Raw genomic sequence first — 25,484 nt, 5'->3', positions numbered from 1 at the left:
GGGCCCCTCCCACACAGTCCGGCGCCTGGAGCTACTGCACTTGCGTGCCGACTGTAGCGCGCATGTGTAGAGGTCCCGGCACTGTTTTCAGTGCCGGGACCTGGCTCCGCCCCCCCCCACAGCTCGTGCTGGCTGCGCCGAGTGCCATAGGACCTGTAAGTAGGTGGAGAATACCGAGGACTTTTTTAGGCGCTGTTTTAGGCGCGAAAAACGGGCGCCCAGCTCGGAGGGGCGCCCGTTTTTTTTCTTGTGGAAACTTGGGCCCATGGTCACTACATTTCGTCTCAATGCCCCTGAATGAGGGAATGGAAAAAATAATCAGTTTTTCACTACCATCCAGCAATGTCTGCTATGTATGGATGTCAGGTGAGTACAGGAAGAGAATTAAGTGTGATTCCCTTATTGTTGAATAGTTTGCGAATGTAGGAAGATGGTTGTGGTGGTTGGAGGTCAATCAACACAGCCTCAGGACATCACTGCAGGAGTTCCTCAGGGCTGTGACCTAGGCCCAACCATCTTCAGCTACTTCATCAATGACCTTCCCGCCATCATAATGTCAGAAGTGGGGATGTTCGCTGATGACTGCACAGTGTTCAGTGCCATTCACAACTCCTCAGATAATGAAGCAGTCCATGCCCGAATGCAGCAAGAGCTGGACAACATTCAGGCTTGGGCTGATAAGTGGCAAGTAACATTCGCGCTACACAAATGCCAGGCAATAACTATCTCCAACAAGCTATAGTCTAACCACCGCGCCTTGACATTCAATGGCATTACCGTCGCTAATATTCTTTGAGGATGTAACGAACAGGGTGGATAAAGGGGAACTAGTGGATGTGGTGTATTTGGACTTCCAGAAGGTATTTGACAAGATGCCATATAAAAGGTTAAAAGTTCACGGGGTTGGGGGTAATATATTAGCATGGATAGAGGATTGGCTAATGAATAGAGAACAGAGAGTCGGGATAAATGGTTCATTCTCTGGTTGGCAACCAGTAACTAGTGGGGTGCTGCAGGGATCAGTGCTGGGACCCCAACTATTTACAATCTATATTAACGACTTGGAAGAAGGGACTGAGTGTAACGTAGCCAAGTTTGCTGACGATACAAAGATGGGAGGAAAAGCAATGTGTGAGGAGGACACAAAAAATCTGCAGAAGCATATAGACAGGCTAAATGAGTGGACAAAAATTTGGCTGATGGAGTATAATGTTGGAAAGTGTGAGGTCATGCACTTTGGCAGAAAAATTCAAAGAGCAAGTTATTATTTAAATGGAGAAAGATTGCAAAGTGCTGCAGTACAGCAAGACCTGGGGGTACTTGTGCATGAAACACAAAAGGATAGTATGCAGGTACAGCAAGTGATCAGGAAGGTCAATGGTATCTTGGCCTTTATTCCAAAGGGGATGGAGTATAAAAGCAGGGAAGTCTTGCTACAGCTATATAAGGTATTGGTGAGGCCACACCTGGAATACTGTGTGCAGTTTTGGTTTCCATATTTACGAAAGGATATACTTGCTTTGGAGCTGCATTCCAGAGGTGAGATGGGAGTGACTGCCTTGACATCAAGGCAGCATTTGACTGAGTGTAGCATCAAGGAGCCCGAGTAAAACTGAAGTCAATGGGAATCATACTGGCTGGAGTCAAACCTAGCACAAAGAAAGATTGTTGTGGTTGTTGAAGGCCAATCATCTCAGCCCCAGGACATTGCTGCAGGAGTTCATCAGGGCAGTGTCCTCAGCCAAGCCATCTTCAGCTGCTTCATTAAAGACCTTCCCTCCATCATAAGGTCAGAAGTGGGGATGTTCACTGATCATTGCACAGTGTTCAGTTCCATTCATAACTCCTCAGATAATGAAGCACTTCATGTCTGCATGCAGCAAGATTTGGACGACATTCAGGCTTGAGCTGATAAGTGGCAAGTAACATTTGCGCCACACAAGTGCCAGGCAATGACTATCTCCAACAAGAGTCTAATCAATGCCTCAGAACATTTAACGACATTACTATCGCCGAATCTCCCAACATCCTGCGGGTCACCATTGACTAGAAACTTAACTGGACCAACCACATAAATACCGTGGCTACAAGAGCAGGTCAGAGGCTGGGTATTGTGCAATGAGTGTCTCACCTCCTGACTCCCCAGTGCCTTTCCAGCATCTACAGGGCACAAGTCAGGAGTGTGATGGAATACTCTCCACTTGCCTGGATGAGTGCAGTTCCAACAACACTGAAGAAGCTCAACACCATCCAGGACAAGGCAGGCCGCTTGATTGGCACTCCATCCATCACCTTAAACATTCACTCCCCCCATCACCGGTGCACCGTGGCTGCAGTGAGTACCATCTATAAGATGCACTGCAGCAAGTCACCAAGGCATCTTCGACAGCACCTCCCAAACCCACGACCTCTAACACCTATTAGGAAAAGGCGCATGGGACCACCATCACCTCCAAGATTCCCTCCTAGTCACACATCATTCTGACTTGGAAATATTTTGCTGTTCCTTCATAGTCGGTGGGTCAAAATCCTGGAACTCCCTCCCTAACAGTGCTGTGCAAGTACCTTCAACACACAGACTGCAGCGATTTAAAGAGGCTCACTTAGAGGGTGATTAGGGATGAACAATAAATGCTGGCCTTGCCAGCGACGCCAACATCCCAGGAATAAATAAAAATAATGTAAAATAAATTTAAGCTGCTCTATTTTTCTCATTGATACAGCGTGGACAGTAGTGACAGGTATTGTTTGCCCATCGCACTGGTGGTTCAGAGAGTTTATATGCCCATTGTTTTTGATGCTATGATAATCCAAGCTGCTTCAGAGCAGTAATTTTATAAGTCTGTACGTTCAGTGAGGAATTTTTTGTTGTAATGCAGATTCCTAAATTTACATTTTTGTGGCCGGAAACCAACAACAGATTGCCAAAACCCTTCACCACAAGACGGTGGAGACCCTGTTCCACCGTTCCTGAGAATTTCCAACAAGCCATGTAAGGGTTGGAATCTCTCCCCACCCCATGCAAGACAAATGTTGTCCAAGGACAAAGGGGGAGTGTTATGTATGCAATAAAGGTTCAAGCTGAGTACTGTTTAACTAAGCAAGGTACAACCTTGCTTCTGCTTTATTTTGGCCAAAGTATCTGACTCTCAAAATGGCTGGCCTTTTATACCAGAGCTGCTCAGTGGCCTCCAGCAATGACACCATCTGGTGACTACAAACAGCATGTACATAGATGACAGGAAGAAATTCGTGAGCACCCCATTTGGGGCACTAACTTTTAAAAGTTGAAAAAAATTAGCACCAGATGCTAATGTTTTTCAACTTTAAAAAAATTTGGGGTTTGCACTCCAGGAAGATAAGAAATAGGAGCAGGAGTAGGCCGGCAAGACGGCCCAAGCCTGCTCCACCATTCAATATGATCATGGCTGCTCTTCAACCTTAACTCCACTTTCCTGCACTATCCCCATATCCCTAGATTCCCTTAATATCCAAAAATCTATCGATCTCTGTCATGAATTGACTCAAAGACTGAGCCCCCATATCGTTTTGGGGTAGACAATTCAAAGATTCACTACCCTCTGAGTGAAGAAACTTCTCCTCATCTGAGTCCTAAATGGCAGACCCCTTATTCTGAGACTGTGACTCCTCGTTCTAGACACCCCAGCCAGGGAAACATCCCCCCAGCATCTACCCTGTCAAGCCCTTTAAAGAATGTTGTATGATTCAATGAGATCAAGCCATCCACTTCCTTCCTGGAGCATAACAGGCTTGTGGGTCGGTCGGTTTTGCACGTTGGAAAACTCCTTCCCTTCCTGAAAGGAAAGGGCCATCGCTGCAGGCTCTGCAAGGGAAAAACTTACCTGGTTCCGGGCGGCAGCCCGATTAGCCTGATGCACTGTAGCAGAGTGCCGGGCTGATCGATTGGGACAGAAGAGGCTGGAAAAAAAGCAAATTAGAACATTGCACAAATGTTTTTACTTACCTCAGCCACATCGCCTTTAAGTATCGCCCCAAAGCTCCCGATGAATGCTGCTGGTGTTTTTGCCCGGCGATGCTGCAGGGGGCAGAACCGAAGTTCGGGTCTGGAACGCTACTGGGGAGATGCACATGTCGATGACATCATGATCTCCGGGCAAAGGAGATCGGGGCGCAACGTTCTACTGCTGCCGCAAACCTCACAACAAATTTAGCAGGAGTCGATCACCTCACCGTGCCCGGTCGGTGAGTGGTTAGCGTCCCGTTATCAACCCCCGGAGGAGATAATGGGAGGCGCTAATGAGGCCAATTCCTCGGCCACAGAGCCAAAGTTGCTCAGTTGGGACCTTTCGTATCTCTGGAGGCAGTATAACAAGCTTATTGAGGTGTAATGTCATCCAAATGGAAAGTGGGTCCCACTGAGGGATCCAGACTAGAAAGTAAAGGGGACATTTAAAAAAAATATAGGACTGGCTCCCTTACCACTTGAGCTGAGCGGGACATTGCTTGGGATTGGATAATAATTACTACTCACTTCCCCATAATGGCAGGCGCGTGCCACATTTCATGACCACTTGGGGGAGGGGGGGGGCACCAAAGATACACCCACAGTGGGCTTTGCATCTGCCTACTCAATGCAAATTAGGCGCCCTCTCATTGACCCCACAAACTCCAGCGGGTCCGATCCCAGTGTAATCATCAGTTTTTCCTCCCGAGAAATGATGTCTAGGTGGTGCATGTCCATCCTGGAGAGTACTTCATTTTTTGAAGATTTGAGGAGTCACATTCATACTATTTGATACCTCAGTAGCCTTGAGGACATTCTCTCCATTTTTACACGTTTTATTTTAAGCACTGAATTTCATAATGTGGCTCGGGATGAGAAAGAAAAACTCAGCCTAACTGGCTTTCTCTACATCCAAATATATCACTAAGCCTTCATCCCTCTATTCCGTTCTTAACCAACAACCACAAGTTTCTTCTCAATTTAACTGAATCTGTACACATTACAGTTTGCAACAATTTGGTCCCTAAGTATTCAATCATAAAATATATAAAATCATAAATCATAAAATCCAAACATAATTTTCCTTTGCCTCACTAAATAACATGTCAGCATCTATTTCTTCAATTCCTTTCAGAATTTGAAGAACTTGAATTTTGTCTCCACATATTCTTCATTCTAATGCGAATAATTTTAGCTGAGTCATCCTTCGTAGTCAATTGATCAAAATCCCAATGATGTATTTTTGTATGCGTGGTGACTAGAATTGGCTACAGGCTTCCAGGTATAATCTCACGAATATTCTACAGTGTCAATCATCATCATAGGCAGTCCCTCGGGATCGAGGAAGACTTGCTTCCACTCTTAGCATGAGTTCTTAGGTGGCTGTACAGTCCAATACGAGAACCACAGTTTCTGTCACAAGTGGGACAGATAGTCGATGAGGGAAAGGGTGGGCAGGGAGCCTGGTTTTCCGCACGCTCCTTCCGCTGCCTGCGCTTGATTTCTGCATGTTCTCGCCGATGAGACTCGAGGAGCTCAGCGCCCTCCCGGATGCACTTCCTCCACTTAAGGCGATCTATGGCCAGGGACTCCCAGGTGTCAGTGGGGATGTCGCAATTTATCAGGGAGGCTTTGAGGGTGTCCTTGTAACGTTTCCTCTGCCTGCCTTGGGTTGGTTTGCCGTGGACGAGTTCCGAGTAGAGCGCTTGCTTTGGGAGTCTCGTGTCTGGCATGCGAACTATGAGGCCTGCCCAGCGGAGCTGATCAAATGTGGTCAGTGCTTCAATGCTGGGGATGTTGACCTGGAAGAGGACGCTAATGTTTGTGCATCTGTCCTCCCAGGGGATTTGCAGGATCTTGCGGAGACATCGCTGGTGGTATTTCTCCAGCGACTTCAGGTGTCTACTGTACATTGTCCAGTACATGGAAGGCAGGTATTAATATGGCCCTGTAGACCATGAGCTTGGTGACAATTTTGAGGGACTGATCTTCAAACACTCTTTTCTTCAGGCGGCCGAAGGTTGCATTGGCGCACTGGAGGCGGTGTTGGATCTCATCAAAAACGCCTGCTCTTGTTGATAGGAGGCTCCTGAGATAGGGGAAGTGGTCCACGTTGTCCAGGGCCACGCCATGGATCTTGATGTCCTACACCAGCCTGTCCTCGCCGCACAGCACTGCCCCCCAAACACAGTATCAATATTACTACACTGGATATGCTTAAGCCACCCACCGAACGTTGTGTTTTCTTTAGCTATCACTTTGTTGAACCAATTTCAATGACAGATCAGATATTATATTCAAGTTGTTCTCTTGCTGCAATTGCTGCAAGGTTTTACTTGCTACTGTTTATATTGAATGCATTTGCCCAGGCAGTAGATCTGTTGAATTCTTCTTAAATGTTCTCCTCCTCAGTATGTACTGCTTCTCCACACTTTGTGGTGATATACAAAACGTAAAATATTCTGCTGGCAATACCCTTGTCACAGGTATAAATATTATGAATGGGAGATTCACCAGTCACTGTTGCTCAGTTTAAAGGTGTTTACATTCATGATTATCAGCTGCTTTTTACTGTCAAGGCAATTCTCTATCCAAATTGAAATTTCACCTTTGATCTCAGGAGGCTAAAGCTTTTTTATAAACCTTTTGTCGAGGTTCATGTCAAATGCCTCTGAAAGTCAAAATAACTATCAATCACACTTCCTTCATCTGCTAATTTGGTGATCTCCTCAGAAGATTCCAGCAAATTTGTTAAGTGTGACTTCCCTTCATTAACCCATGATAGTTCATATTTATTTTTCTCAATGGGAGCAAGACAAAAATAAATTTAAAACAGACTCTAAACATTTATCCATTATTAATGGCCCAGAAGTTCCTGCCTTCTGGGTCCGCACGGAGTGTGTACAGACCCGGAAAGGCAACGCAAAAGCTGTTTTTCAGCGCACAATGCTCATGCGCTGTAAACCGGCTTTTCCTATCTGTCAAGCTGGAGCTTGACAGATCCAACGCATCTCCACATCCAGAACATTCACATGGGCAAGAGTGCGGTATTTACTCACATCTTGCCCATCAGATGTCCTGAAAACTCTTGCACCTGATAAAAGCAGTGGAGGCCTCAGGACCGGGAACTCGCATGGGCGCAGCAGGAACAGGTAGGTGCACATCTTTTTTTACTTTTTCTTTCGATCGCCCGTGGGAAGCAGCCGACCAGGATTTCTGGGCCTATATCAAGCTAAGCAGGAATTCTAAAGATCATATATGATTTAAAATAAAAAAACAAGAAATATTAGAAATGCAAAATACAGTCAGTTTCTGAAAAGTATTGATATGTTAATATTTCAGGCAAATGCCTTCTCTTTCAGAGGCTATTGATTTCCAGTATTTTCATGTTTCTTTTTATCCCAAATGCCCCTTTAATTTCTTCCGAATTGCTTTTTAAAATCCAAAGTCTAATTCATCTGAAGCATGTCCTTGTTAATATTTAAGTAACTGAGCTTTAACTGTTCTAATTTATAATATAAGAGCCTAAGAAATAGGAACAGGAGTAGGCCATACGGCCCCTCGAGCCTGGTCCGCCATTCAATAAGATCATGGCTGATCTGATCATGGACTCAGTTCCACTTCCCTGCCCGCTCCCCATAATCCCTTATCCCCTTATCTATGATGCTTGTTTTGCTAAAATACATGTGCAACTGAGTGATTCTAGTAAATCTCTCAACCTAGTATACTGAAATTTTATATCTAAATGCTTGGGGTTATTTTTTATGCAAAACATTCTCCTTTTAACTTCAGTAACAGCCGGATTCTTTATAAACAAATTTTATAAATTCGCATACAACGAGCAATTTTATATTTTCATAATGTGTGTTGCCATTATTAGTGAAACTTAAAGCGATTGCTCACATATTGCCTGTATTAGTGTTAGTTTTGCTCAATTGGTAACACTCTTGCTGAGTCAGAAAGTCATCAGTTCAAGTACCACAGCTTAACTTGAGCACATAATCCAGTACTGAGGGAGTGCTGCACTGTCGGAGGTGTTGTCTTTCAGTTCAGATGTTAAACTGAGACCCTGGGGTCAAAATTGCCCTTTTCTATAAGGGCCATGACCACAGGTCGGTAAGGAATCACAGGGGCTGCCATTTTGTACATTGCCCTCTTTTAGTTTTGGAGCGATGTACGGGACCGCCCCACCTGTTTTCCCACTGCGTTGTGCATGCGCCAATCCCTTACCAACCGGTGGCGACTTCCTTTTGGAAACTGCCCTGCAGGAAATTGCCCTGTGCAGAATTGGCCCGCGGGAGCGGCGCTGCTTCAGGTCGGTGCCTGCGACAGCTTTTTCTGTCGGTACCCTTTTGTGGCTGGGCGGCACGGCCTTAAAGGGGAGGTCACACTGCCGGCGACTCCATTTTAGTTTCTATTGTCGGCCGACTGCCTGGTCGGGACGGCCCAGAAATGCCCGCGGGTTTGACCGGGCTACCAACAGGCACCCCTCTTGGGTGCCAGGCCACTGGGCCGGCCGAAACCCTCCCTGGTTGCCCTAAAGTGGCTGCAGAGTTCACAGCGGCCCTCCCCTTTAACTGAAGGGGAGAAACATTGTAATGCGCCTGCACAACGACATCATAAGCAGTGCGCTGATGACTTGGAGCGTTGACTGCTCCAACCCGTTCGCACTTCCGCCCCTCTCTCGACACCAACACCGCTCTGACCGGAAACAAAAACCAAAGAGCTAAAATCGCTGCAGTGTCCGCCCCATGCATTGGGGCGATCAGAGCACCTAAAAAATGGTAGATGCGCCCAGTTTTGGGCGAAGGGCAATTTCATCCCCCCCCCGGCATCCCCCCACTCCGTCTGTCCTCTCGGGTAGATGTAAAATATCTTTCGGCATTTTTCGAAGAAGGGGATTTCTTCCAGTGTCCTGGATAATATTTGTTCATCAATAACAATAAAACAGATTGCCTGATCATTTATCTCATTATTGATTGTGGGACTTTGCTGTGCACAATTTGGCTGCCATGTTTCCCTCCATTACAACTGTGACTATACTTCAAAACTACACTGGCTGTGCATTATTTTGGGATATCCTGAGGTTGTCAAAGACACTATATAAATGTAAGTTATTTCTACTTGGCAAAGATAGTTTTTTCTTCTGAGTTATTTCAGGCTATATCATCTGATTTACAGTTCACAAGGTTAACGTTGGTGCAAAACCAATACTACTATGCATCAACACTAAGGTTGTAGTATAAATGCACCATTGGTATGCAGTTTCCAGTTTTACAGAATTCCTCAATTTCTACAAGGATTTATAGTTTCACTGCAATTTGCTATTCTTTGGTTGTGTTTTGTGTTGATATAACCTAGCTATTTCTGGGACTAATGTAAATTACTCAGTGAAAGAAAATCATCATTAGATCCTCATTAATATACAGGATCAGTGGGCTAGAAATTCGGTCATACCTAAAAGCGGGCAGGCAGATCACAGGGTCCACGTGAAATTGGTGCTGGCAGCACATTGTCACGAGCCAGGCTTGCAGCCAGCACTACCTGCACTGTGCATTACCTGTGCGCCAGTTTAGGGATGCGGGAAATTGGACTTCACTGAAACCACTTAAAGGCAGCCGGTACCTCTTAAGGGGGAGTGCACTCTGGTTGCAGACAGCAGGGAAACTTTGCAAATGGAGGAATGGCTGCACGAGGTCCAGAGAGAACTGATGCAGTGCTGGAGACCTTGTCCAGGCAGTGGACAAGACCAGGGAGATCCTGTCTCCCCCAGGAATTAAAAATCCCTCCAGGCAACTCCTCCACCGACAGTGGGAAGAGGACACTGGGGTGGTTTATGCCAGGAGCCATGGCTACAATGCCAAAAGAAGTTCAATTACCTTACTAGAGCTGTCAAGGTAATAATTCTACCTCGCTCCTCACACCACCATCATTATCATAGGCAGTCCGTTGAAATCGAGGAAGAATTGCTTCCACTCTAAAAGTGATTTCTCAGGTGGCTGTACAGTCCAATGTGAGAATTACAGTCTCTGTCACAGGTGGGGCAGACAATGGTTGAAGGAAAGGGTGGGTGGGGTGCCGCACGATCCTTCCGCTGAGTGCGCTTGATTTCTGCTTGCTCTCGGCGACGATACTCGAGGTGCTCAGCGCTCTTCTCCCATTTTGGGCAGTCTTGGGCCAGGGATTCCCAGGTGCCAGTGGGACTGTTGCACTTTATCAAGGAGACTTTGAGGGTATCCTTAAAACATTTCCTCTGCCCACCTGGGGCTCGCTTGCCATGTAGGAGTTCCAAAAAGAGTGCTTGTTTAGGGAGTCTCATGTCGAGCATGCGAACGATGTGGCCCGCCCAACGGAGCTGGTCGAGCGTGGTCAGTGCTTCGATGCTGGGGATATTGGCCTGATCGAGAACACTGAGGTTGATGCGTCTATCCTCCTAGTGGATTTGCAGGATTTTGCGGAGGCAGCGTTGGTGGTAATTCTCCAGCGCTTTGAGATGTCCGCTGTATCATGTCCACATCTCTAAGTCATGTATCCTCACACCTGCAGCCTCACTACTCAAAATACTCCCTTTACCCCAGTTCCGTTCATGCCCCTACAATCACTGCACAACAGTTCACTTCAGAGGAGGCCAGTCTTTCTAAAGATGCAGTGTCATTTGAGCTGATGCTGGCAACCATTATCTCAGAGACTGGCACCATGTATACTTTAGAGGCTAGTCTCGAGGACGGGTCTTCATGTGATGAATCACCACCAATAAGTGTGCAGAAACTAGGACAGGGGGATAGGATGCCACAGGTGCCAGCTTGCCAGAGGATGAATCACATACTAGCTCTGCTGCAGAACACTCAGATGCTTATTACAAGGGCCTAGACTGCAGAGGAAAGCTGAGGGGCATACACCAGGAAATGGTAAGTACCATTCTGAATTTGGTGTTGATATTAATATGTGCAGTGAGGCCATAAAGCTCAACTGAAGGAAGGCATCAGATGGTGGTAATAAGGACGATGGTGATAAGGATTGTGAGACTGTCGGTGTATTGGGAAGGGAGCGATGGTTCACGTGATGCTCCAGGCCGTCCGATATTGCACAAGCCCGGAGCTGTTATACAGCCAGTGCCCGCTTTCCACCTGCAGCTCATCAGGTGTATGTTAATAAAGTCCAGCCTCCCCTTAGCACTATTGGGCAAATGGCAGTGCATTCCACTGGTTGGCAGCTCAATAGGCAAAATGTAATTCTGTACCGTAGATTTTAATGCACACCCTCTCATCCCCAACTGCTTGGTGAGAATGGTTATGATGCAGGGCCGGGGGTTCATGTTCCCAAAGCGGTTTCCACCCGCACCAATGCAACTTACCTGAGAACAGGCAGAGGATGGCTGCCCGCTCCCAGCAGGTGGGACCTATTTTATCTTGGAAAACCGCGTCCTAATGCTGTCATCGGCACCGTGATGGCATTTTAACTTCCACATTTGGGAGGCTCGCACAGGGCCAACCCTGACACCTCAACCATGGCAGGAATTCACAGAGTGCCCAGAAGAGACCAAGGTAAATTGGAAAATATTACCTTCATGTGGATGCCTTGTGACCCAAGTATCTTGGATCTCCCCTTCCCTGAGATTCCTCCCCACCCCGACCGCAATTGTTCTTGACCCTCCCTTTCCTCACTTACCTTGCTAAAGACAGTCCTCTTGGGTCGTGGAGGCAGCCTGACCCCCCTCCCGATTTTCAATTCCCGCTCACCCACCTCTACACCATTTCCACCAGATGTGGGCAGGACTCAGCACTTTGAAATACTAATGTGGCCTCTCACATTCCAGGAGGTGGGGTGGAAGTGCAGGTTCACCCCCGATTCCCACCACAAGTAAAAATTAACCCATAATATCTACATCTCTCATTCTGTCGATTCCTCATTCTGTTAAGAATCTTAGCATTTAGGACACATTTCATTTTATGATTCTTTTTCCCAGAATGGACTTTACATTTCTTCACACTGAACTACATTTGCTATCTATCGGCCCACTGCTTATATCGTCTTATAATCTGCTGCATAACAATATAAAAAATGAAGTATAACAACTTAAAACATATAACTCAGGGACTCAAACAGTGCTGAGTTCATGCACTGCATAAAACAATGGATGTGATACAGTATAGTGGACATATACCAGGACTTTGTACTTATATAACAAAACAAAAATTACCTGCATCTCCTTGCAGAATGAAGCTGTAGGACCAAACAGGATCTGACACTGTTCATCTGCTGTGTAGATCATCCCTGGCAACTTGGATGACAACATCACTGAATTGAGGCTCTGAGGATCTGTGTGCAGTAAACAATTACTGACCTTTGACCTGCCAATACATGTAAATTCGTAAGTTATAACAAAAAGATGCTGTTCATTTTGTTCTGTTCCAGTTTTTTTAAATGTAAAGAAATTTGCAGCAGGAGTGTTCTGATTTCAACTTTATGATTTTACAACACTTGGACCAAACAGCACCGAAACATGAATGAAATGTAAAGATAAATTCACAGATCCCGGGCTTCCATTGAGCAGCTGTGCGTGAGGGGAGCGTGGTTTGGAGAATTGGCTCTACGGTGCTCTTGTCCATTTTCAGACCACCACTCCCTTCGAACATAGCTCACAAGTGAGAGCCCAGGAGCAGTCAAGTTACCCTGTAAAACATTTAAGTCAGCATGATTCAATTTGCCGAACCTTATAATAATTAAGGGAAACAAAAGCTTTTAAAAATGGTGTGAGTGAAATGCACTTACAGAATGAATAAGAACTGATTAATTGTTGTGATTCTAACATAAGAACGTATACACTTTTAGGAATATGAAAAGGCCATTATGCCCAATATGCCTGTCCTTCAACCCTACTTACCTGTCTTTTCATCCTATTCCTCAATTCCTTCTCTCTCTAGAAACACATTCAATTGCCTCTTGAACCTATTTATATTACCCATTTTAATAGCCTTGCCTGATAACTTATTCTACATGTCTGTTACCCTCTGTGTAAAAAGGGTTTACCCGATTTCTTTCCTTACTCCTAGTTTGTTTATTTTTGACAAATATCCTCTGGCATTTGAATCTTTTGCCACAGTAAATAATTTGCATATGTCAGCTTTGTCAATTCCTTTCATAACCTTCAGAACTTTAATACAATACCACCAAAATGTATGCCACATGATTGCACTTAGAAATTTAATGCTGGCCATTAAGGCTGGTTTTGGAAAACAAATGGCGGCTGCCTCGCTTCCGCCCACTTTGGCACAGAATGCCTTGATCGCCATATTCGGCAGAAAAGTGTGATGTCAATCAGCGTGCAATGCCAGATTTACACATGCTGAGCGATTGTGGATGTTGCCGCTCCTTTTCTCACATCTCCAAAGCCCGCCCATGCATGCAGCCATTGAAATGCGTAGACACGGGAAAAAGCGGCGGGGGTCTATAGAACTCCACCAAAGTTCTGCAGAGTCTGTCCAATCCAGTAAAATGGCACATGGTCATTGCTGCACAAACACATCAGCAGATTGAATGCCAGTTCTATAGACATTACATACCAGCACTCAACCGGACTTTTGGCACATAATATGTACAGAATGACATCCGGTTACAAATAGTCCGGCGGCTCCTGTACTGCATCTAAAGGCCTGATCCATTACTGTTGGTCAGTTGTGTAACTTGTACACCAGATTGTAGCGGAGGTGCGGCGAATAAAGGTTCAGAAGAGCCGAGGGCCCAGGGTCAGCACGAACCTGCCCACATGGCGATATGTGTGTGCACTCGGTTTGTACAGCAGAGCAGGTCTCCAGTCGTCCTGGTTAACCCTTGCCACTGGATAAAGGCCGAGCTCTGTCAAGCCCGTGTGGGGGCTGATGTGCAACGGTCACCACATGTTAAAACAATCCACCCACAGGCATCTTCCACCCCCTCAATTGGAGTTCAGGACTGGAACATCGGGTCCTTCATTGAAACATCTATGAACTCATGTTTACTGTTATTGTTACAAACATCCGTATTGAATAGGCATCCTGTTCCTCTGAAGTAATAGGTGTGTGCTTATTAAATTTTCAATTAAAGGAGACTTAACAACATTTTCCTATTTCTGAAGGAATTTGTATATCTGCATTTACTCATATCGATATTCACTGTTCAGGGTATCCAGTAAACTTTTCACATCTCGGTCTATTGAGGGAGGAATCATGGATAACCGATGCGGCTCTGACATCCAGTACTGCAAACAAATCTCCCAATTCCAGAACACCATTGCCCTTTCAAAATGCTTATCCGGATACTTTCTGGAGAGATGTACTCCTAAAAAGACTTACAGTGAAAAGTCTCTCTAATAACAAAGCTTATTCACTATGTATGTGTATAAGAAGAATAGGATGCTTTTATTTATATTCCCGGGAGTATAAATATTGGTTGCATTCTTTAAAATATGTCAGATAAGTGTATTTTTAAGCTTTGATTTATCTAGCATAGCCTCTCTGTCAACCTACAAAACAACGGGAAACATTGCACTTCACCTTAATAAATCGCGATATCCTGATAACGCGCACAGATAGATTAGACCTGACCTTCGGTCTCCTGCTGAACTTATCACCTGAAAGGGCATGTTGCACTCACTTAAATCAGCAGGAAGCACCAAAATAATGGTGCTGTCTGCGCTCTTTCTACGGGCGGCTGTTAATCTTGGCCCGTGACGGCACCGCCCGTTTTCGGGCTTAATCGACTTTCTAGGCTCAGGTGAATTCTGTATTTGAGGTAGATCCTACTTAGCACTGTTATAGATATAGATACTTCAAATGGAGATTGTTATCAAAAAGCTATAAATTTAATTGGTGGGGAATATGAAAAAAGGTTGGATTTGAATTGCCCCTTCAGAGGGCAATTCTGACCATTAACTCGAACATTTTTTTTACAGAATATTTTTTCTACAGCCATTTTTAAAATACTGGATGACCTTATGATATTAAGACCCCTCATTAAATCAAATTAAACATTGTCAACATAATTTCTGCAAAACAGTTATTGCAATCTGTGTGGCCTTACATTTCTCTATGTAGTTCTAATGTTTTCCTGAAAGTGGACTTCAAACCCCATTTAGGCTATGGATTGAACCTCACTCATTTAGCAAGTGAATAAGGTTAGTTCTTGATTGAGTTGATAGAAGCAGTATTTTGGATTGCCCAGATCTAGGGCTTAATTTTCCCCAATGCCATTTTTTGGCGTACTTGAAGAGTTACGCCCGGTTTTTTTGGGCCCAACGACACCAAAAAAAATCTAACTTTCATCGTTTGAATTATTGATTTTGGCACCGCGTAGCTTGTCCTTTAGCTTTGGGGGTGGAGCCTAAGATCTGCGCTAAAAAGATCGGATTGTCAGGAAACGAGGGGCAGACTGCGGGCTGAGGCTAGAAAGTGAAACATACAAGACATCCTGGCCCGCTCACAGCAAAAGGGAATATTATTTGAATGGGGAGAAATTACAACATGCTGCGGTGCAGAGGGACCTGGGGGTCCTTGTGCATGAATCCCAAAAAGTTAGTTTGCAGGTGCAGCAGGTAATCAGGAAGGCGAATGGAATGTTGGCCTTCATTGCGAGAGGGATGGAGTACAAAAGCAGGGAGGTCCTGCTGCAACTGTATAGGGTATTGGTGAGGTCGCACCTGGAGTACTGCGTGCAGTTTTGGTCACCTTACTTAAGGAAGGATATACTAGCTTTGGAAAGGGTACAGAGACGATTCACTAGGCTGATTCTGGAGATGAGAGGGTTACCTTATGATGATAGATTGAGCAGACTGGGTCTTTACTCGTTGGAGTTCAGAAGGATGAGGGGTGATCTTATAGAAACATTTAAAATAATGAAAGGGATAGACAAGATAGAGGCAGAGAGGTTGTTTCCACTGGTCGGGGAGACTAGAACTAGGGGGCACAGCCTCAAAATACGGGGGAGCCAATTTAAAACCGAGTTGAGAAGGAATTTCTTCTCCCAGAGGGTTGTGAATCTGTGGAATTCTCTGCCCAAGCAAGCAGTTGAGGCTTGCTCATTGAATGTATTCAAATCACAAATAGATAGATTTTTAATCAATAAGGGAATTAAGGGTTACGGGGAGCGGGCGGGTAAGTGGAGCTGAGTCCACGGCCAGATCAGCCATGATCTTGTTGAATGACGGAGTAGGCTCGAGGGGCTAGATGACCTGCTCCTGTTCCTAATTCTTATGTTCTTATGTAACCTGCACAAGCACCTTGCAGCAGCTTACCAGCATGAAATTATTAGAGTTTATGCCAAAAGTCTATCCCCCCGTCCTCCCGGAGCCGGTGCTGCTCCTAACCCTGGCCGAAAGGCCTCCCCCACCTCCCGGGTTGGGTGCCACACCCAACCCTGGCTGAAAGGCCTCCCCTCCCGGTGCCGCTCCTAACCCTGGCTGAAAGGCCTCTCTCTCCTCCTCCTCCTAGAGCTGGCCGAAAGGCCTCCTTCCCCTGCCGGTGCTGAGTGCCACTGCTAATCCTGGCCAAAAGGCCTCCCTCCTTTCGATACTGGGTGCCTCTCTTAACCCTGGCTGAAAGGCCTCCCCCTCTCTGTATTATCTCTCCCTCTCTGCTGTTGCTGTACTGACCGTGGAACTGGATCTTCTGCGTTGATTCTCTTACCTGCGCTGATTTTGTTAACTGCCCAGAAGGTTTTTCCAGAGCGGTCACATACTCCGCCTTCAGAAAAATTGGAGTAAATCGGAATTGGACAAACTTGCTTAAATCGTCAGAATTGGTGCGGGTGGCAGGTTACTCCCACAATGAGGTAAAAAAAATCGTAGCCTAAAAAAATCCGACCTAAGTGAATTACGCTAGTGCAGAAACTTTGGGGAAACTTGGAGATTTTAATTTACTCCAAAAAAACGGTGCACGCCAAAAAAACAGCGCAGATAATTGGGGAAAATTGAGCCCCTAATCATTAGAATATAGAAGTGGTGTCAGGGCTACGGCCTAGAAGTGGGCACAATGAGATCCATGACCGAGGGTATCCTGTCCACTAAGCTGACAGAGAAATAATAGCAACAGTAATAGGGGTAGATTTCCAGACATCTAACATTAAGGCAAAAAGCAGGTACAAAACTGCACCATTGAGTAAAAATGGTGCAGCGCCTAAAATGAATAAACATATCCATCCTCATTCTGGATCTTACTATAATCTTGAATAATCAATCAATTGTAGAACTGAAACACTAATAGAAACACTAATAAAGCACAGTTAGTTTGAAATATTAAACAAATTGATTAACTATTTTATTGTGATTAGCTACTTGTCACGCTTTTAAAATCAAAGTTCTTTTCAATAGTAACCTAGTTATTTTTGATACAATGTTAAGGTTATTGTCAGGTTCTTCGACTGTCACTTTTTCACATATGTTGGTCATAATCAGTCAGAGGTTAGGTCTTTTACCTATAATTTTTGTCTTGTTTCTTCTCTCTTGTCCCCTCCTGCTTCTTTCTCTGTTTCTCAGCTCTTCTCTTTCTCTTCCTCTCCTGTTGCTCCCTGTTTAGTCTTCTGCTTCTGTCTTTTCTTTTCTGCTTTTCTTCTGTCCTTTTAGGTCAAAGGTAGTGGGTGGCATGATGTGCCACGGTGGGGTAGTGACCATCGAAGGCCACATGCCACATTTTCTGCTGGCGGGTGATGGGTTCTGAGGGAGGGATCCAGTCAGGGTGGCATCTTCATTTAGGGTGTCGTGTGACGGGTTCCTAGGTAGATGGTGGTGGGTGGTGGGGTCGAGAAATTATGATGGAGGGAAGAATCTGGTAAGGGATTGAGGCCAGCTTTTGGTGATGGGTCAAAGGGCCACAAGGCAGCAGTAGAAAGCAATGTGAACAGAGAAATGCTCCATCCCCCAGATGGCCTCACATCTGATGCCCCACCTACAATGCAGGATCCCCCTTTAACCTGACCTTTCCCACCCACCGCAATATTCCTTCTCCAATGCCTCACTGCTGTCTGCTCAAGTACATTCCAAATGAGACTGGCAACTCCAAAAGGTTTCTTTGACAAAACCTGTCAAACCAGTGACCTCTATGCCTAGAAGGTCAAGGGCAGCAGGCGCATGGGAACACCATCATCCCCAAGTTTCCCGCCAAGTTATACACTATCCTGACTTGGAAATATATTACCATTCATTCATTGTCACTGGGTCAAAATCCTGGAACCTACTCCCTAACAGCACTGTGGGATAAGGCGGCGGCTCACCACCACCTTCTCAAGGGGAATTAGAGATGGGAAATAAATGCTGGACGTGCCAGCTACGCCCACATCTCATGAACGAATAAAAAAAATGTCAGACTGCTAAATGCCTTTTTCGCGAAGCTAACAGCGGAGAGATGCAACTCAGACCGTAACTTTTGCATATTTGCATTTAATCGCGCATTTGCTCCTTGCAGATCTGCACCTCATCATTATTTTGACAGCAAATTCTGTCTCATTTTAACATAATCAATAACTCTTTAAGGATCACATACATTTGTACTACATTTTTAAAATCCTCAAAGGTAGTGGCAGGAATGTGAATGGGAATCTGACAGCCAAAACCTTGTTTTTATTTCCAGTCTTTAAAAGCAGAACATTTATAGAAATTCTATTTTTTTGAAAAAAAGTTGCAAGCAAAGGGCAATGCATAGCAAGTGCATGATTCAGCAACATTTTATTTTCCAATTGGCCTCTTTTTTGCTCTAATCGAATTGCCTGATGGAGTCTCCTGTCGAGTCGATGGATGAGTCAATTAAACAAATGTTTCTATTCACATACCAATGCTCTGGCCACAATTACTTTGCCATGGGGGGTGTCAATGAGTCGTCTGCAAAATTATTTTGACTAATCTTCTGAGATTGAATGCTCTAAAACACAGAATTGACTTTTTATGGACCATTGAGTAATTTGTGTAATGTCAAGAGCAATTAGACCACACACCAACCACCATTAGTGCTAGCCTATTCTGCCTTACTTCAGGGTTGATCTGACCGAGAATATTAAAATTGCTAGATACGGCATTTAAGTGAAATTTAACTGTGAGCTTGACCACAAACTTATTTAAATCATGAATCTCATTTTTCTCTATCATCTGCTCTTTAAAACAATAAAAATTCTAATAATTCAAAATAATTATTTTGGTTTAACGCAAGATAAACTAGCTTGTAGCTGTTATCAACATCCAAACTCTCAGCATTGCCAAAATATATCTTCAACACTATTACAGGTCACACCTACACAACTCATACATATTCAAGTATTTAAATATTCTTTATCCCAGTCTGTAACCTGATTAAAATTGGTATATATCAGTTGGAGCAAAGACTGATACTTAAAACAGCACAGTTACTTCAAGCTTGGAACTATTAATCAAACTGCTACGGTCTATTGGCAAAATTTTATGAACTCCATTTTTATTGTGAAGACAATATTATTCACATAGCAAGTTACATCTGATCTTTATGTGGCAAAAACACAATGGACAAAAAACTAAAAAGAACAGAAACATCTGTACTGGCTCGAATGGTCTTGTGAGTTGGGCTATAATTAACGTTAACGGTCTACCAATTCTGATAAGCAGCTTTACTGGATAAAGGAAGATGTTTCATCTTTATCCTCCACAAACCATGGATAAATCACGCAACCTTAATTACAACGTCTGCTGATTTAAAAAAAAAAGCTTGTCTTTGCAGTTTGTGACTTATTCACCAAGAATTAAAGGCCTAAGACTGTATCATTCTGGTGGCCCTCCTCTGGACTTTACTTAGAACTTGATAACCTCCACCATGTGAAAGAGAACCAAAACTGGGCTCAGTATTCTAGGTTCAGATATACAAAAGGCCTTCTATGAAGCAAATATCATGTTTTAGGTTCATATTTAACTGTCCTAGCTATACATCTTAACATCCTATTCATTTCCCTACCAGGCTCACGACATAGGAGCTTCAATGTTTTCTGAACTATGACTGACAGATCCCTTTCCTGCTCTGCACTCTTAAGTGAGTAACCCTGCATAACTTAGAGAAGAACCCTGGTCCACATTGTATTTATCCATAGTGAAGAACATCTGCCCTAATGTATCTAGATTAGCCTGCAGTCTGTTTTTTTCATTCAAAGTCCCAGCTCCTGCCCAGATCTTTAGGGGTCATCAGCAAACTTATGAATAGTTCCCTCAGTGCCTTCATTTAAATCATTCATAATGACAATGAAGAGCAACAGTTCTAACATCGATCCTTGCGACTTTCTACTAGTGACTGAATTTGCAGAACTATTACCATTAATAGACACAGCTGATGTGAACGTAACCAATACACATTCCAATTTAAAATCTGCGTGCCAATCTCACAGGAAAGAACTTTCCATAACAGCCTCTGGGCAGCACTTTTATAAATAATATTTTTTTGGTAATCAAAATGCATAACATCTAAAGGGCGACCATCATCCAACAACTTTGTGACCTTATCAAAAAAATCAACCAAGTTCATGAGGCAGCAAGTCAACAGCAATCCATTACTGGTTAGTTGTAGGTTTTCCATGACACTGAAGATGTTACTGGCAACAAATAGGATTGAGCTTTCCTGAGGATTAAGGGCTAGAAATTCGGGTATTTGCAATATATCGGCGTTTTTTTGGCGATAATCATGGCGGTTTTTTTTATCGCCAGGATACCGCTATCGCTGGAACTCACAAAATTTGCCAACCGGTGACCAGCAATAGCGATAGCGGTAAATGAGCGTTGCACAACAGCATTTGTGCGCTGGAGCCAAATCTAACAATATTTTTTTTAAATAGATCTGCGCATGCGCAAATTTTTTTTCATGATTTTTTTCCCCCCAATTTTTTTCTTTTTCCCGTAATTCTGGTCAGCTGTTAGGTGCGCACGCGCAGTACATCCAGGGCTGAATCAGCTATTTTTCACATAGCAGCCACGATGCAAGGAGACTTCAACAGGCAGAGAGCCAAGAAATTTAGTTATGAAGCGAACGAGGCCCTCATCACAGCTGAGTAGATTGGGGGATTTAAATAGGAGGGGTGGAAGTAAACTCCTCTGAGCTGTTCAAAGGTGTCTATGGAGCAGCGTGTCCATGGACGGTTCCTCAGTGGATGAAATCATGAGAGCCCACAAGCGGTGTCGCAAAAGGTTCAATGACCATTGCAGGGTCATCAGAGTAAGTCATATTTTTATTGATGCACCACTTCATCACTTAAATTGTAAGATCTAAGATCATTATGAGGGAGCTTGACAAGGTGGATGCAGAGAGGATGTTTCCACTGATGGGGGAGACTCGAACTATGATCTCAGAATAAGGGGCCGCCATTTAAAACAGAGATGAGGAGAAATTTCTTCTCTGAGGATTGTAAATCTGTGGAATTTGCTGCCTCAGAGAGCTGTGGAAGCTGGGACATTGAATAAATTTAAGACAGAAATAGACAGTTTCTTAAACGATAAGGGGATAAGGTATCATGTATGTATGCTTGGAGTTACTTGCCACCAGGTGGCACCACTGTCGGAGGTCATTGGGCTGGACGCACGTGTGTGCAGCCCAAGTATAAAAGGCAAGCCATCATGTAATGTAATCACTTTGGGCCCTAATAAAGCAGAGCCAGGTTTGTACCTGTGTTAGTGTACAGTATTCAGTCTATCGAGTTATTACATACATAACATTTGTATATCCCCCTTTAAGATATTAGTAACAGTCTTTTTACAAATTGAGATGGTCCGGGGCTTTCTGCTCTCGAGTTGATTGTCCCAGTTCAACTCCAGCCTTGGGCGAGCGTTCTGAGTCTGTTATGACTGGGGGCTGGGTAGCTGATCTGATGGGAATGGCAATGACCATGTCAGGGATTGAAAGTCCAGATTCATTGATGACAGCGGAGTCTTCTGATGACTGAGGATAGTTTGGTTGGTCACTGATTGTGTCTTCCTCAGACTGTTCTGGTTCATCCATGTGCCGCAGCTTTATCTGATCAACATGTTTCCTGCATGTTTGCCCATTCTTCAGCTTGACGATAAACACTCTGTTACCCTCCTTGTCTGTAACGGTACCGGCGATCCACTTGGGACCTTGACCATAATTTAGTACATACACAGGATTGTTAACAGAAATGTTGCGTGACACAGCAGCGCCTCATGATACCACTGCTGACTTTGACGTCTGTATTCAAAATGATCGTTCAAGTCAGGGTGGACAAGAGAGAGCTTGGTCTTGAGACCTCTCTTCATCAATAGTTCAATAGGGGGGACCCCGGTAAGCGTGTAGGGTCTTGTCCTATAACTAAGCAATATGCGTGACAAGCGAGTCTGCAGTGAACCTTGAGTTACATGTTTCATACTCTGCTTGATGGTTTGGACAGCACACTCTGCTTGACCATTAGATGTGGGTTTGAATAATGCTGACCTCACATGTTTGATACCATTGAGCTTCATGAACTCTTGAAACTCCAAACTGGTGAAGCAAGGTCCGTTGTCGCTTACAACGATGTCGGGCAGACCATGAGTGGCAAATATGACACGAAGACTGTCAATGGTTAGCTGTGGATGTACTGGATGACATGATTATACACTCTATCCACTTGGAACATGCATCCAGCACAACTAAAAACATCTTTCCCAGGAAGGGTCCTGCAAAGTCAATGTGGATCCTGGACCATGGTTTAGATGGCAATGACCATCCGCTGGTGCTTGACTTAGCTGCATGCAAGTGTTGCACTGATGCACACATGATTCCAGATCAGAGTCAATTCCAGGCCACCATACATGAGACCTGGCAATGGCTTTCATCATGACAATACCGGGATGAGTGCTATGTAGATGATGTACAAATTTCTCTCTGCCTTTCTTAGGCATAACAATACGATTACCCCACAGTAAACAATCTGAACAAATGGATAGTTTGTCTTTGCGACGTTTGTAAGGTTTGCTATTATCACCCATTTGCTTGGGTATGGCAGACCAATCACCACAATGTTTCACAACTGATAATATCAGGTCCTGGCTGGTCCAGGTCTTAACTTGTTGAGCCGTGACAGGGGTTCCTTCACTTTCAAAAGCATCCATAACTAACAGTAGGTCTGCAGGTTGTGGTGTCTCCACCTCCAGTGTGGGCAACGGCAGACGGCTCAGTGCAACGGCACAATTCTTGGTGCCAGGTCTATGGCGAATGACATAATCATAGGCGGTTAATGTCAGCGCCCACGTCTGGATGTGGGACGATGCATTGGTGTTGATACCTTTGTTTTCCGAAAACAATGAAATGAGTGACTTGTGATCTGTTTCCAGTTCAAACCGAAGACCAAATAGGTACTGATGCATCTTTTAAACCCCATACACACAGGCTAATGCTTCTTTTTCTACCATGCTGTTGGCTCTTTCCGCTTTTGACAAACTTTTAGAAGCATACACAACAGGTTGTAGTTTACCCGACTCATTAGCTTGTTGGAGCACGCAACCAACTCCATATGACGAAGCATCACAGGCCAATACTAGATGCTTACATGGATCATAATGTACCAGCAGCTTGTTAGAGCAAAGCAGATAAGTAGCTTTCTCAAAAGCTCTATCTTGAGACGCACCCGAAACCCAGTTGTCACCTTTTCTTAGCAGCATGTGCAGTGGCTCTAATGAAGTGCTCATTCTAGGTAGGAAATTACCGAAGTAGTTGAGTAGACCAAGGAACGAATGCAGCTCCATCGCATTCTGAGACTTGGGTGCATTTCTGATGGCCTTGGTTTTTGAGTCCGTAGGCCTGATGCTGTCAGCAGCAATTTTCCTCCCCAGGAATTCGAGTTCTGGTGCCATTAGATGCATTTCGAATGTTTCAGTCTGAGTCCCACTTTGTCCAGAAGATGCAGAACCTCTTCCAGGGTTGTTCAGATGTTTGGTGGTGTCACGACCTGTGACCAGGATGTCATCTTGGAACACGACGGTTCTAGGGACGGACTTTAGTACACTCTCCATGTTCCTCTGAAATATGGCTGCAGCCGAGCGAATTCCGAAAGGACACCTGTTGTAGATAAACAATCCTTTATGAGTGTTGATGCACGTAAGTTTCTTCGACGTCTCGACCAGCTCCTGTGTCATGTAGGCTGATGTCAGATCCAGTTTAGTGAACAACTTCCCCCCGGCTAGCATTGCAAACAGGTCATCAGCCTTCGGTAACGAGTATTGATCCTGTTTCGAAACTCAGTTGATCGTAACCTTGTAGTCTCTACAAATCCTCCACAGTGCCATCACTCTTCAACACAGGAACAATAGGGCTGGCCCATTCATTAAAATTCAACCGGTGATAAGACCCCTTCCCGTTGGAGTCTGTCCAGTTCAATTTCGACCTTCTCCCTCATCATGTACGGAACCGCCCGAGCTTTATGATGGACGGGTCTTGCATCCGAGTCCACGTGGATCTGCACCTTGGCTCCTGTGAAATTGCCGATGCCTGGTTCAAACAGCAAGGGGAACTTGCTCAGCACTTGAGCACATGAAGTATCATTCTCCGACGACAACGCTTTGATATCGTTCCAATTCCATTTGATTTTTTCTAGCCAATTCCTGCCGAACAGCATTGGACCATTGCCTGGAACAATCCATAGTGGCAAATCATAAACCGCACCATCATACGACACCTTGATTACTGCACTGCCACTCACCATTGAGTTCTTTAGTGTACGTACGCAACTTGGCATTGACTGGACTCAGCTTCGGCCTCACAGCCTTAATATCCCACAGCTTGTCGAATGTTCTCTGGCTCATTATTGATTGACTTGCACCCGTGTCCAATTCCATCGGTACCCGCACACCGTTAAGCTTCACATATAATCATTATCGGTTGGCTCTTTGTTCGGAATGAATACAGTCCATACACTTCCTCCTCTGGTATCTCGGATTGCATATACGGATCCACACTATACTGGTCATCATCCTCTACGTGGTGTGTTGCAGCACGCTTGCTCAGTTGTGGGCCCATCCGCTGGAGATGCCCCAGTCTCAAAAAGCCTTTAAAAATGTACTATTTAAACCGACACTGATGAGGCCGATGATTGCCCCCACAATGCCAACCCGGTGAAATCGGATTCATTCCTGTTGGTGGACTTTGGGCAGCCACAGGTTTCGCATATGCAGTCAAGTAGGCCCTGCCATATGCAGCTCTGTCAAACGACGATACTATCTTGTTTACAGTACTTGCTGAGTTTCGATTTTTCGATGATATCTGCTTTAAGTTTTTGTTCGTCGTCGTGCATGCCTGAGCAATCGTGATGGCCTTGCTCAAATGGAGCGTCTCTGCTGCCAGTAGCTTACGCAGGATCATCTCCTGGTTGAGGCCGTTTAGAAAAAGGTCCTGCAGCATGTCTCCCAACGCGTTTTCGAACTTACACGGTCCAGCTAGATGTCTTAGGTCGGCAACAACTTCCGACACATCCTGGCCCCCAGAACGAACGTGTGTGTCGAATCGATATCGTGATATGTTGATGCCTTCTTCTGGTTTGA

At 44.7% G+C, this 25,484-nt stretch overlaps 1 protein-coding gene across 1 annotated transcript in view; it reads right to left on the bottom strand.

The window, feature by feature from the left end:
• LOC139227543 (A disintegrin and metalloproteinase with thrombospondin motifs 19-like) overlaps positions 1 to 25,484 on the bottom strand; it is a 768,564-nt gene that overhangs the window by 389,249 nt on the left and 353,831 nt on the right. Inside the window, exon 10 of the mRNA XM_070858408.1 lies at positions 12,186 to 12,336. Coding sequence (XP_070714509.1) covers positions 12,186 to 12,336 — 151 coding nt within the window. The remainder of the gene's footprint in view (positions 1 to 12,185; positions 12,337 to 25,484) is intronic.

This window comes from Pristiophorus japonicus, chromosome 1 (genome assembly GCF_044704955.1).
Source record: "Pristiophorus japonicus isolate sPriJap1 chromosome 1, sPriJap1.hap1, whole genome shotgun sequence".
In the NCBI taxonomy this organism is placed as follows: Eukaryota; Metazoa; Chordata; class Chondrichthyes; family Pristiophoridae; genus Pristiophorus; species Pristiophorus japonicus.
This window is presented reverse-complemented; position numbering and strand designations above follow the sequence as displayed.